Consider the following 15,515-nt stretch of genomic DNA (forward strand, 5'->3'; position numbering starts at 1 on the left):
GAAAACCTAGACCCGATGTGTCTGATAAATATTATTATAATTAAAATATGTGTATGTATATGTCTATGCCTATCACTGAACAAAGACATGACTCTTTAATTGATCCCTTCCTCAGTGTCCATGAACAAAAGTATACAGGATAAATTTAATGAAAAATACATTCCCACAAACCCAACATGTAACCTTCTCATATTAAAGTCAGTAGCCAAAACCTATCATTGCTGTTTGTTTTGATCTCGTTTTCTTGATGGCTGTATGGTCTCAGTTATTTTATACATTTATCAAAGGAACTATTTGTTGTCTATATTGTTAATTTTTTAGTATATCCCCTATTAAGCACAGGCCCTCGTATTATAAGAAAATCAAGGATAATTTTTAAGATAAGAAACTTAGGTACAATCTTTTGCTAGATGAAGATAAAATACATTTTGAAGGCTGAAGACATACTTGAGTGAGGGAATAAAACACAAGATATTCATATTTCATTTACATATAGAAATGTTTTAGTCAAAGCCTCACCAACATGGGCATTGTTGTTATTTAGCATTAATATTTGCTAGGAAGTAATTCATCTGTGAAATTACTAACATATGTAGAATTATTTTTTACGTTCTCGTTTGGGAGAAATGCTCAAGATTTGAGTTCAAAGTCATTTTGTTTATATTGCTGAGGTTGAAAAATGCAAATCTTAAGCTTTCAATATACTTCAAATGCATTTGGAGAATTCTAAAATATTTAATCCATTTATAATATAAAATTTCATTAGCCGGGCATGGTGGCGCATGCCCGTAGTCCCAGCTACTCGGGAGGCTGAGGCAGTAGGATCGCTTAAGCCCAGGAGTTTGAGGTTGCTGTGAGCTAGACTGACGCCACGGCACTCACTCTAGCCCGGGCAACAGAGCGAGACTCTGTCTCAAAAAAAAAAAAAATAATAATATAAAATTTCATTAGGAACTGGTAAAAAACCAAAGAAACTAAAAGTATTTGAGTTATTTCACATTACTGGGAAAGTTTCTTTAAAAATTTACTTTCAGTTAAAAATAACATTCACTACACATAATCTTTTTTTCAAATTTTGTGGTATAATTTAATTTCAGAAATTTATCATTGAAATTATTATTTAGGAATTTATCCACACTTACCTGAGGCTCTGAATTATCTTACTAATGATTATGATGTCAACTTTGGAAACCAAATTATAGGCAAATCACCTTCAATAATGCAAAAGGCAGAACAAGACAATTCAATGCTTTCCTCACAACAGGAAAGCAGAACCAGCTTCCAGTACCTGCCCAAGTGTTAGACTGCATGTCCACAATAGCCTGCCACAGCAACGGTCTGCTTGACAGTAGAAACACACTACTCCTGTAGTCAATTCTGGACATCTTAGCCTCAAATTCATCAATATATGCAAAACAACAGCAGCTGGGACCAGAATTAGTTTGAGTAACAATGTTATTGATTATTAAAATGTTACTTAAATAACAAAAATCTTATTTTGGAGTGGGAGGGGGCAAGCACCTCAATCAGTTGCTTTGTGTTGCTTTTTTTGGCAGGAGAATGACACAATGCAATATTTTCATCCGCAGCTCCCTACACACAAAGCTGTGGATTACATAATGTAAACGTGACAGTTGGATGTCTTGAAGGATGAGTAGGTTTTCAACGTGGAGCACTTCATTTGTATTTGTGGGAAGGGTGTCACTGAGAAAGGCAGAGGTAAGTAGGATCACTACAAGCAAAGGTATGAAAAGAGAAAACATCTAGACAAGTTTGCAAAGTAGGAAATTATTCCTGTTTGAGGATGCAGAGAATGGGTACGGGTCATCAGTGCGGCAGAAAAAGCTCGAAAGCAGCTTTCAGCCAGAAGGGAGAAGACTCTGAATGCCACTTTGCCAGTCATTGAAGGTGTTTTCAGCAGGGGAAGGATAAGAGTAAAGCTAAAATGGTTTCCCCTTATCCACAGTTTCCCTTTCTGTGGTTTCAGTTACCTGAGGTCTGAAAATATTAAATGGAAAATTCCAGAAATAAGCAATTCATAACTTTTAAATTGCTCGCCATTCTGGGTGTGATGAAATCTTGCGCCATCCTGCCCTGTCCCGTCTGGGCTGTGTACCATCCCTCTGTCCGGCGTATCCACGCCGTGCCCGCCCCCCCAACCTGTTAATCACTTCGTAGCCGTCTCTGTGATCACATCAGATCGACTGTCACAGTATTGCAGTGCTTGTGTTCAAGTAACCTTTATTTTATTTAGTAATGGCCCCAAAGCGCAAGAGTAGTGATGCTGACAATTTGGATATGCTACTGAGATGCTGTAAAGTGCTTCTTTTAAGTGAAAAAGTGAAAGTTTTCAGCTTAACAAGAAAGTTCTCAGCTTAACATATGCTGAGGTTGCTAATATCAATGGTAAGAATGAATCTACCCTTGAAATTGTGAACAGTATATTGTTATAATTGTTCTATTTTATTATTAGTTACAGTTGTTAATCTCTTACTAAGCCTAATTTATAAATTAATCTTTATCATAGGTATGTATGTATAGGAAAGGATGTATATAGGGTTAGGTACTACCTGCAGTTTCAGACATCCATTGGAGTTCTTGGAATGTATCCCTCATGGATAAGAGGGGACTACGGTATGCGTCTTTTATAAAGACTAATCCCACTAACCAAGGTGTGGAAATAAGAATGGGAAAAAGGGCTGAATTTCAGCAATAAGGATAAATATAATTATAATAGGATAATTATAATAGCTACTTTTATTTTTTAATTTTTAGTAGCACACATTATGTCCTAAAAGCTTCAAATAAACTAATTTATTAGAGTGATTTGGTTAATTAAGAACTATTATCCATATTTTACATAGGAGGAAACTGTGGCTCAGAGAGGTTCTATAACTTGCCCAGCATTGCAGAGCTTTTCAAAAGTGATGCACACATCTCCTCACTACCTTGCCTCCTAATCTGGACATAAACTAGGAAACATATTTCAAATGAAACCTTGGTTCCTTTGAAAAATACGCCAGCAGGTAGGTAGCCTCTATGATGGTCCTCAATGATCTCATCTCCCAGTATTCATGCCCTTCTGTAATCACTTCCCTAGAGTGTGAGCTGGACCTACTGGTTCCCTTCTAACCAACAGAACACAGCAGAAGTGATGGCATGGCACTTCTAAGACTGAATGGCTTCCCTCTCCAGTACTCTGTGGCTCTCTCCTCCTCTCTTTTGGATCACCATCGCTGGGGCAAGCCAGCTGTCATGTTGTGAGGCAGCCCCATGGAGTGGTCTACGTAGGGAGGGACGGAGCCTGCCAACAACCACATGGGTGAGTATAGAAGCAGATCCCTCTCCCCCAGTGGAGCCATCAAGCCTTCCGATGAGACTGCAGACCAGGCCAACAGCTTAACTGCAACCTCACCACACAGGCTGAGCCAGAGACTCCCAAACTAAGCCGTGCCTAGATTTCTGACCCACAGAAATCTAAAGATAATAAATGTTTATTGATTTAAGCTGCTAAATTTTAGAGTAATTTGTTACCCAGCACTAATACAACCATTAGAGGGCAATTATTTAATCTGTTCCTTTATACGTGGAGCTAGGAGGTGGGAGTCTGTCTAGAAGAGATTATACCTGAAATACACCAAAGGCAACCAGTCCAGAATACGGCGCCCTTAACCCTTCTACCCAAACATACATACATCAGATAATCCACCTATCTCATCCTCCCATGGCTCCTCTTATTGTCCTTGTTCTCCTTTTCTTGAATACATCCTTAGGACTAGGAATACTAAAACCCAAATTTTGAGGTTTGCAAAACACTTTTAGACTCATAGTTTTCAAGTTCATAGCAAACTCTTTCCTTTCCAAAGTGCACATATTACACTGTCTATTCCTCTTGTTATAGCACATAGCACATTCTTTCCCAAGTGTAGGTTTAAGTGTCTGTTTTTCCAGGCGCCCTCTCCCCTAACCCCTTACAATAACCACGTCTTATATCCTCAGTACCTAGTGTTTAACATATGGTTGTGACTTAATAAAGTTTGAATGAGTGAATGAATAAATGTGTTGCACAACCAATGAAAGAATGAGTGAGTGATTCAATGAGCAACAGATTAGGGCCATGGGAAATACCATTTGAATGCTTCAGGCTGCTGTGCAAATTTGATCATCATATCAGCCATTCCCTTCTATGCAAAATGCTCTCCCACTTCCCCCCAACTTCTTCACCAGGCTTTTCTCTCTTTAACACTCACCTCAAACAGCTGTCCATGTATACCCCTCAAACCCACCCACACACCTGCCAGAGCAGCCTTCCCTTTCTCCGCTGTGAAGTCTTTGCATTATGTTCCACAGCCTCCTGGGCATACCGTGGTTACAGCGCTCAGCACACCATACTGCAATAACTGGATACTTGTCTGTCATTTCCACTTGACTATAAGCCCCTTGAAGGACAGCATGTCCAGCCATCAGTACGATGCCTGGCAGGAGTGGGCACTCAATACCAGTTTGAAGTAATGGGCAAAAGATTGAATGAATGAGAAAAAAGAAAACTACATTCTAGAAAATTATCTCAGCATGATGTTATGTTTGTTCATTTCAGATAAGATGTCAATCAAGCACGTACACTGCTCCAAATCCTAAACAGTAAAATTAACATAATTGTATATCAAGATTATTTTGCTGATACATAAAAATTATATTTAGAAATGGTGCTTCCATCCATGGATAGGCCCCAGGCAGCGTTGTGTTTAACATACTTTTTTCTCTTTCCCACATATCCCTGATCCTGTTTCAGAAAAAAAAAAAAAAAAAAAAGCTTTCTTTCTTCTCAGCCTCAGATTCTCAATACTGTCCTCAGATGCCACACATGTATCTGCTTCCCAGAAAGCACTCAATAATTTCCTCCGCATGAAACATTTCTAGGTCTCATGCCCTCAGAGTTTTGAACCACAGCTGAGTAAGCTAAAAAAGATAACCTGGTTTAGTGAGGAAATGGGTACTCGTGGGCTGCTATTCCCATTTTGACAGGGATCTTTTCCAAAGGCCATCGCTCTACCCAAAGCTCGTGGGGAAAGAAAGACATGTACAAACAAACGACCTTTCTGAAGCCCTCAAGTCACTCTACGGGGGTGAGCTCCCTCGTGGCACTGGAGAGGAGATGAAGCTTGGTGGTGAGGACAGCTTCTGGAGTTAGAAACCTCAGCTCTTTCATTGTCTAGTCTTCAGACCTTGGGCAGCTTCACTGGTGCCCAAGTGTTCTGTCTGTAAAATGAAATAGTAAGACCTGCCCTCAAGGAATTGCTGGGAAGATTAAATGGGTTTACACAAGTAAAGTACTCATAAAATGCCTAGTAAGTAGTAAGTAGTCAATAACTGTCTGCTATTACTATTATCATTTTTACTGTTATTAGAACTGGCTCTAAAAGAACCTGAAAGCGCAAGTTCCCAGAGGGAAGAGAGGGCCGAGAGGAGCGTGTACGTACTGATCTGGTTGTTCAGCTTGAAGGCAATGTCCAGCTGCAGGATAAACAGCATGAACTGGAACCACGGGCTCATCTCCATGGAGGGGAGGGGAATGTGGACGGAAAACACAATGTCATTGGCTTCAATCTCCCTTGGAATTGCTTCCTCGATGTCCCGGATCTTGTCACAGTGATTGGGTCCCCAAGGCATTAACCACTTCGTCTTGTGATGGTTCTTACGTACATCCACGCACTTCACCGACATGTAGGACACTGCCGACGTGGGCCCTGGAGCTGAAAAGAGAGTGTTTGTCTGTTTTAGAAAAACCATCTACTGAGGTGATCATTTCTGGTTAGTGTTCTTTCCACTCCCGTCTTCCCTCCAGGTTTTGGACCGCCTTCCACCAAGGGGATCTGAGGGTCCTTCAGTGACCTCCAGACCTCCAGACCTCCAGACGTGTCATAAAAGTATCCCCAAGAGCCTTCCCATTGTGTTTTCAGTGGCTGTTATTTAAAGAATACATCTGTAATCACTCTAGTTCAGTTGCCTCCTCAACTGCAAAACATTGTCACAGAAATTGTGAACTGTGCTATCGTTCCCACCTGCCTGAGGCTTGGAGGGCTCTGGAGCTTCATAGAGAGCAGTGTCTGAAGTCCGAAGACCTGGGTCTGAAGGCTGGTTAAACAATTCACTCTCAGTGAATGTTGGGTAAGTCAGTTAAATCTACAATAGCTTCAGGACCCTCATCTGAGAAACAAGATGATGGGCTCCTAAGATTGCTCTTAGCTCTAAAACGATACAACACAGCTTCTGATTGAGAGAAAGACTTATGGGCCCCCACTTAGCTTCGTACCTCTCAGAGGGTGGGAACTCAAGCACTGGCCGATACTTCAAAGATGTGCTAAAATATCACCCATGCATTTCAAGACAGCAAATCAAATTTGAAATATATAACTTTAAAAAACACTATTTTGTGATTATGTAATGGTTACATGACTATAATAGAAAATTTGGAAAATACAGAAATTTTAAGTACAAGACAACATTTATCCAAAAATCCCACTAGAGGGAAGTAACCACTGTTGGAAAAATACCAAATTACTATCTGTCTTTTCTATGAGTATATAATTAGATAAAAGTTTATACATGAATTGCATAAATTTAAAATACATACAAATATTGACACATATAGTCACAAAATAGAGTCGTATTATACATGGTTTTGTAGTCTTTTCTTTTTATTCAATTAGAGAAGCAAAATAGTATGTGATTAATCACACCAGCTCTGGAGCCAACCTGTCTGGTATCAAATCTGAGCTCTCCCATTTCTAGTTGTGTTACTACTAATCCACACTCAGAAAGTTTTGGGGGAATTACTAGGCCTATGTATTAGTTTTATCATCTCTTAAATGGCAATAATAATGGTACCTATCTCTCTGAGTCACTGTATACATGAAACAATTTAACATATATAAACCACTCAGAACAGTGCTTGAGCACACAAAAAGTATAAAATACTAGCTATTATAAATAATTTTCTTTATAATTAAAAATTTTCAATTAGTGGTTGCAAAATAGTCAATTACAGAATATACCAAAATTAACTACTCCTTTATCAGCTTGTAAAGGCTATCTATAAATAAGAATCATTCCTTGCCTAATATTTTTTGTTGGAAATTTCTCCTAACTTTTCCATCTGCTATCTAAATTTGTTTATAGCACATTTAAATATAGAGAAGTTCCAGATCTTATATAGAATCTCTCTTTTTACGTTTTTTCCATGCTTTTAGGCTTAGAGAGACTGATTTTCTCTATCTCCAAATTCAATAAAAAGCTACTGATATTGACTTCTAGTTATTTCTTACAACTTTATTTTTTCTAATATTTAAGTAGTTGATCCATCTGGAATTTGCTATAAGAGATGAGATGAGTTTTACTTTTCTTAAATATTTAAATTATCCTTTATTGAACGAACCCTCCCATCTTATTGATTTATGACATCACCGTTATCCCATGTATACCAGTATATGTTTTTGAATAATCTGCTCTTTGTCAAGTGATGAACTGTCAATTCATGGGCTAGTACAATGTTGTTTTGAATCCCATAAATTGATGATTTTTATCAATATCTGATAGCCTAACTCTCCTCCCCAATCCCTTTCAAATTTATATCTTTTTGCTGGGATTTTGATTGGGATTAAATTACATCTATAAATTAATGTGGACAGAAACAGCATCCTTTCCCAACATTTAGTTTTCCCACCCAAGAACAGTCCTTGATTCTCCATTATCTGGAGTCTATTTTTAGATATCTTTGAAAACTTTCATTGTTTTCTTCATGTGGGTCTTGCCAGTACAGTACAGTTTAAAAACATATCTATAAAACTTTGAAAGTTAATAGTAAAAGGAAAACATTATAAATTATGGTTTATGTGTGTGGTTTAAATATGTTTGTCTCTGTGCATCTGATACTTGACATGCTATGTTTATAGGTCTTTTCAGAGCAGAAATTATCTCTTATTTAATAGAGATCAGACAGGGACTGGAGGAAGATGTAAAGCAAAAAGTATGTATCATTAATATTCTGCCCTACTTCTAATGCTCAAATCCACAATTTTTTCTATCCCTAAATATCTACGCTAATGGCAAACTTTGAGTAGTAAAATGTATGTTTGCAGAAAATTCGGACAATGCCTACTAGAACTTACCAGAAAACTCAACACTACTGAGCTCTAGCTGAAGGTTCTTTAATGCAGTACACTGAACCCTGCAACACAGAGTCACCACCAACTCGTGCTAGGGAAGTTCCTTTTTTTAAAACTCAAAACTGTATCATGAAGACTTTTTACATCTATTCCACCTAAAATCAGACATCTGGATTATTATTAGAAATATGAGTCAATCCAACTTGGGTTACCCTGACTCAGCTAACTAGCCCACTGACATTAGAAAGGCCAAATGGCACATTTAACCTAACCCTTTTTAATGTGGTTGGAGAAATAAACAGTGAGACAAAAGTCATGAATTCTATCTTTGGCTAACATACTCAAACTGACTATTTGCTGCAGAAAATAGTTACTACATTTTAAAACTTCTATTCTTCCAAAAGGAACCTAACCTTTTTTCATTTTTCTTTCTCCTTTTGAAAAACAAGTCTCTCACTCCTCAGACCAAAATGAAAAATAACTAGCCGAGTTCCTCAGCTAAGCTCCGAAACCACATTCCAAACTTAATAACAGAGAAGCTGAACACTTTACGGGCACAAAGGCTGCATTTTTAATGGATGCAGTGAACTCCAGCCTTTTTAGTGGCCTGCATTATTTTCATTCTTTCATTAGTCTAGTGTTTCTTCCATAAAGAAAAAAAAATCCCAGGAATACTAATACTTTCATAAAGATCATGGCAATGAACTTGGAGAAGCCTCAAAGTGCTACTTAAGCTATACTATGAGAATCACAAATATTTTTCTTCACTTGAATAAATTAGTCCTCTAGCCTTAAAAACATTTTGCATAACTTAAAAATCTGAAGAGAATTCAACATTTTCATTTTATCTAGTAGTGCTCAAAAGGGAAAACATGTTGAGAAAGTAAACAGACATCCTGATATTTAAACACGGACAGTTAATGTTTCCCCCAATACTATCTTTATAGCTCAGGACAACTTCCTACTCCAGCTAAATGTGAATACTCAGGTGTTTCTTTATGTAGAAAGCATATAGAGTAAACTGAAAGCAAAGCTTATAGGGAGCAGCTGGTTGCCTATCACAGGTGTTTTCATTGGTTGTAGCCAAAATTTGGACTATAGGGGTCACAAAATAGTGTCTAGAATCAAAAGAAATTTGATTTGTCTTTAAATTTTAAAAAAAGTGAGAGATTTTTTTGTAAGAGAAAAGATCTAAATGGAGGAACTCAAATTATCTGCAACCTTTGAACAAGCCACAATCAACGAACAGATATTTGTAATGAAGGCCTTACTTAGTCACCAGCATGGTTCTAGGGATTAATAGACTGTGTATTTAAGAAAGGGCTGGATGAATTCAGGTCAACAAACTGAGTCATGTTTGCTCAGGTGAAAACTAAAAATAACCATTCCTTAGTATTCCTAGGATAGTAATGCAATATCACCCAGCTGCCTCAGCACCCATTATGAATGTCCCCTCTACCCATTCATAGCATATAATTTAACTGAAAACAAGCAGGCAAAATCTACTTCTATGTCAGTACAATTAAGCAGAGTGATTTGGCCAAAAATGAATACACCCAGTCCCTGTGAATTGGTTAACTTATGGTAGGTTAAGAGAGTATTGAGAATAGCACAGAAATTATAAAACCACAAGCTACTCATTGAAAACACTGGCCCATTTTGAGTTCAGTTTCCTTTACTATGTCAAACATGGGCCATTTTTTCTTTCCTAACCTGTGTTTCAATACGATGTTTTTTGCCTCCATTTTTCCACTACAGTACGCAAAGTGTGAAATGTGATACTATAGAACATTTAATTTTAAAATGACATGACATCAGTAAGACTTCTAACAAGTTCAAGGTTGTGGAAAAAATGCACAAATACAGCTTGAAGCCTCTTTGAAAACTCAGTGGTCCCTCAACTATACACATTATTGTAGCTCATACTACATTCTCCAAACATGTCTTGAGCACCTACTATGTGCTAGACACTGTTAGGTGCTGGAGTGAAACTAATTAGACACCAGCCATATGCAATGTCCAAATAATGGAGAAAGCAGACAATATATAAATAATTGTGAGAAAAATAATTATAATCGTGGTGAATGCTATATTTTATCTGACATTAACTGAAAAATGGCAATCGTCAGTTATTTGGGAAGAAGAAGAAATGAATAAACTAGAATGAGACAAAAATTCCAGTCATCATTACAATGTAACCTTGAATAAAAATGTAAGTGAACAATGACTAAACCTGTAGTACTTCTTTTGGAAGACTATTCATTGACTCCAGTCAGCTTCCTGTTATCTCATTTCAAATGGCTATCCAGTTTACAAATTACTATCTAGCCAACCACTACCATTTATCATGCTCAAAGTTGAGTCAACATCAAATCATTAGCCCCTACTCCCTCCAAAACCTATAATTAAGGGTTAGAGAGAGACACAAGACTTGGTTGCCTCCTAGAAAAGTTAAAATAAAACTAAAACAGCACGCTGACACGACACATGGTCTCCATTTAAGCCAACACAGACTATTTATTTCTTTGCTTTATTACAAGTAATGCAGATTTCTTTAGAAATTACCTAGGAGTATTACTATTATGCGGGCATTGTGCTAACTAAAGACAGAGACAAATAACCATGCCAGACTCTGAGCTGCTCACAGTCTAGTGTGGGAGGCTGAGAAGTCTGCAGAGAATTACAGCCTGATTGCAGATTGCTCTGACAGAGGTTTGCACGGGATGCTTCAGTTGTGAGAAGGGTTGGCTGTGTGCAGGACTTAGCCTTGAGAGACAGCAGGGGGTAGCCAAGGGAAAAAGGAGGGAGGCCAAGAAGGGAAGGCTCTGAGGAAGAGAACATGCCAGGTCACAGGATACCTAAAACAATCACATTTTCTGCAGATGTCTGTGCTTGAGTATTACAAATTAAAACGAGACCATTAAAATGTAGCATCACTCCTACCTTTGTCTGTGTCTGGCCTTGCCTCTCCTAACCAGAGGCAGAGTTCCACTAGGCTGCCTTGCGAGCCCCTGCTCCACTCTACAGAGCACCGTAAAGAAGGAGTAATAAAGAGATCCACACAAAACAAAGAATTTTTATTTGGGGGGATGTTTCCTTTTAAGACACCTATCTCTGTCCTTTAAATAGCCACAAGGCCAGACAAGAGATGGGCTGGAAGAAGGGGGGTGAGGGGCGAGAGGGTGGTCAGGTGGGAACGGAGAAGATCCACCTCCTCTTCCCACCAGGGGCCCCAAAGAGCCTTTGAAGCCTCAGTCATCAGGTAATAATAGCGTTCCCCTAAATTAGAGGAAGAATGTCTGCCTTGCAACAAAGATTATATTTAAAGATTAATCTGCTTTGGGCTATAAGGGGAAGGAATGTGGAGAACAGAGCAGTTGAAAGGGTAATTCACATTTACAAGCATTAATGATCAGAACCCCACAATTTAAAAAAAGTAATGACTTTAAGTAAAAATGGTCAAAGATTTCAGAAGTGTTTTAGAAAATTTTACTTTTATAATAGGATTTAGCTAACAAAAATGACAGCAAAACAATACACAACGATTTTAAAACATACAGACAACTGCTAGCAGATATTTTCTTTTACTGACCCAAGAGGGAGGCTGATTTAACACCTGAAATCTAGTCTTAGTTAAAAATCTGCTATCACCATCTCTGCAACCTGTAAAAACATGAATATTTCATTTATTTATCTATTTTTTTATAATTTCATTTTATTTATTCTCTACTTTGTTCCATGAAATATTTTTGGCTACTAGAAGTACTAGCCTTTATTTAAGAATAATAATAATTGGGGCAGATTTAAAAGGATAGAATTAATGGTTGGGGGGCACTAAGACTTAATTGGCTTATGTCTAATATCTTCAAAAGTAGAGAACAAAAGCAATAGCTGGAGAATGTAAAGCCCCCAAAACTTTCACCTGAACCATAAAGCTAACGGCTTCATCCATTTCCCTTTATAACGTGGAGAAAACCTCCACTGCCTCACTGTGAATGGTATTTATTTCTGAGAAGTTAATGAAAAAGTATATACCCAAATTGGTTCTAAACTCTGCCTATCTGTGTATCTCTGCTTTCCTTATGAGAACTTATATGAAATGTATTGGCCTCGAGGACATGGACAATTCCAGAGACTGCTAGGATTTTCTAATGTGCTTCAAGGTGGGGAGGGTGAAGAAGAGGGGAAAAAAGAACATCGGTAGCAGAAAAGAAGGAAACTGGAAAAATTCCTTCTATTTATACAACTACAGTTCTTATTCCAATGCCCCCAAAGCACTCATTTAACTTATGAGAACCTTCAGCTAAATTTAGAAATTAGTTTTTAAATATGCCTGATTTGTTGCCCTCAGATATTCCCCATGCCTTTCTCAAGTTCAAAAAGCCTTAATTCTGGTTAAAAGGAAACGTGGAATATACCGCATGACTCGAGTAGCCAGATCACATTATCTGGTTGAGTTGTGAGGTCTTAGGAGCCAATCCTGCTTACCGTTCACTCAAGGTCGGTTCCTAAAAAGATTTCTTAATCTTAACTGCCACAGCACTTATCTAAGTTTTAGGATGTCTCATTAGAATGAGTGCTTCAAATATTTCAGCTAAAGAAAGTGCAAATAACTTGTGTTCAACTGACTTACTACTTAACTGACTCAGTCAGTTAATTCCCTTACTGAAATTGCTCAAGTTATAATGGTCAGACACTTACTCCACTTCTGCCATTCACTTTGAAGATGAAATCCTCCTATGTATCAACCATACCAATTAAATCTTACTAGATTATTAAATGAAATATTATTTCACAATTCAAACTCAATTACTGGACAACTGAAAGTGTGTCTGCAGACTAGACTTGGAGAAGTGGTTTTGGATTATCATAGTATGCCCTTGTGCATGAAGTGGGGTATGCTAAGTGAAATGAAATTTGTTCTTGCCAGCAATTTTCTATAAGTAGTTAATTGTGCTAACATCTGTTCAAGGAAAGCTAATTTTTTTTAATACGACAGAACATTACACCAAACTACTACCACCAAAACACACAAACACACACACATTTGCAGAGTTGAATGCAAAGTAATTTGTACAGTACACACAAAAGTCAAGCATTTATTTAAAAATAGTTTTCTACAACATAAACTTATGAATACGTGATAGACGTTTTGACAGCAGAGTTTCAGAAACTGTAGCAAACACTTGTATAATTCATTCTGACTCAAAAATATTGAAAAATACTCTATGTTTACATCTTAGGCGGATGAAGATTTTAAATGCCTGGCCTGCAACCTCAATTGTTGTACAGCCAAAGATGTAACAGCTTTGAAGAATAGAAGAATTACTCTATATTTGTCAGAATCTACGCGGCAAACAAGCAGCGCCACTTGGCTTACATTACTTGCCTGGCTTGGGTCCCGTGGAATTAAGGAGTGTTGGAACCAAGAGGAAAAAAATTAGAGTGCTTTGGGACAGTGAGCCAAACTCTTACATAGTATTTGAAATGCTGTGGTAAACATGAAATTATTTTAGGCTCAAGATTGGTGCCAGTTTTTTTTCTTTTCTCTTTTTGAAAAAAAAAAAAAAAAAAAAACATAAAGTGCACATAAAAGGCCCTGCCAGAGATTTAGCACATAAAATCTGCCAACCATTAGATGTGCTAATTGGAGTAGCAATCCAGTGGCCTGAATTGGGATTAAAAAAATGACCCTCCCCTTTGGCGTCCAGCAGTAAAGAGAGACTAAATCAAGAAGACTGACAGAAGTACATCAAATTACTAATTCTAACCCCTATCCCTGAAAAATGCCTGCGATTACTGTTTCTCCATCACTCTAGAAATACTCAAAACAGCAAAAATTAAATACACATGAAGTGAACACAAAAGACCTCCACAGAAAAATCCAATGGCTCATCTGTTGACGTTATTCCTCACTGCTCGGCAAACCAGTCGTCTGGGCTAAATTTTTGACTTTGTGCCAGTGCTTCAAAATCAGCAACCTTTCAGCCAAAAGGCTGTGTGGAATGCAGCCAAGACCACCTATGGAAAGTGAATTATAGCATCTTATAATTTACTACCTCGGGCTATGATCTCATAAACCCGGCATGGAGAGCGCACCAGCTCTTGTGTGGGAAACCCCTCAGAGCCTCTGCAGGGGCCCCCAGACCTGCTGTGGCAGAGCTGTGGGGGCAGGTATGACAAAAAGGTGGACAGCTGGCTCTACTTCTTGAACAAGCTCACCATGGGCATGCTTTTGTACTGGAATTTTACGGTTAGGAAACCCCAAAATTAAATCTTCTAGGAGGAATAGCTGCTTTTTCTGAACCACCTATTACACTCCATAAATTTCCAACATCTGTCATTTATAATTTATTATTATTATTTTTTTCTTTTTTTTGAGACAGAGTCTCACTCTGTTGCCTGGGCTAGAGTGCCGTGGCATCAGCCTAGCTCACAGCAACCTCAAACTCCTGGGCTTGAGCAATCCTCCTGCCTCAGCCTCCCGAGTAGCTGGGACTACAGGCACATGCCACCATGACCGGCTAATTTTTTCTATATATATATTTTTATCTGTCCATATAATTTCTTTCTATTTTTAGTAGAGACAGGGTCTCACTCTTGCTCAGGCTGGTCTCGAACTCCTGAGCTCAAACATTCCGCCCGTCTCGGCCTCCCAGAATGCAAGGATTACAGGCGTGAGCCACTGCGCCCGGCCATAATTTATTATTAGACACTTATTATTTATAAGTTACAGATATCCTACTTTTATCAATATTATTAATATTCATAATAAACATGAATGATATGTATGTGGACTGCAAAGCACTTTCACATACATAGGTCATATAATCCTCCTAGTAAACAGGTAAAGTCACTATAGTTATTCCTTTTGCACATTCAGAAGATTAGTGGTTTTTGTCCCACCAGTAAGTAGCAGAGCTGGAACTAGAACCCAGGTCTGACTTCAAATCCAGTGCTCCTTCCAATATACCACATTGCCTCACAACTGTCCATTTATTTATTAGCATTTGCTATTCATTAGCTCTCTCAGATTAGGTAATTTGTAGAGCCAAGAGACGATGAAGAAGACTGTGGCCGTACGAGCTTGCTGAATGAAGTTCCACGGGCAAGGCGCTAACTAGCGCTGGTACAGGGAGCCAGCGGGGTAGCTCATCTCGCAGACTTACAGTGAGGGACAGAGGAAATCTAAGACCATCATCTATAAAGGGATGGTGGAAGAACAAGCTCCTGAAAATGCACTAAACTCACTTGAACCTAATGGATACTCTCCTGTGTTTTACTGGGGTCTTGGTTATAACTTCACATATCCCAGGCAGGCAGTCTTTAGGATGTTAGCCTGGAGAAGAT

At 38.3% G+C, this 15,515-nt stretch overlaps 1 protein-coding gene across 3 annotated transcripts in view; it reads right to left on the minus strand.

Moving 5' to 3' along the window:
* WLS (Wnt ligand secretion mediator) overlaps window positions 1–15,515 on the minus strand; it is a 123,002-nt gene that overhangs the window by 78,144 nt on the left and 29,343 nt on the right. Inside the window, exon 2 of one of the 3 annotated variants that reach the window (XM_069478057.1) lies at window positions 5,481–5,747. The exons of 1 other annotated variant lie outside the window; for it this stretch is intronic. In XM_069478057.1, the coding sequence (XP_069334158.1) occupies window positions 5,481–5,747 (267 nt within the window). Of the gene's footprint in view, window positions 1–5,480; window positions 5,754–15,515 lie in introns of all 3 variants that reach the window. One more of the 3 variants, XM_069478058.1, reaches the window with a different exon arrangement.

This window comes from Eulemur rufifrons, chromosome 8 (genome assembly GCF_041146395.1).
Source record: "Eulemur rufifrons isolate Redbay chromosome 8, OSU_ERuf_1, whole genome shotgun sequence".
Classification (NCBI taxonomy): domain Eukaryota; kingdom Metazoa; phylum Chordata; class Mammalia; order Primates; family Lemuridae; genus Eulemur; species Eulemur rufifrons.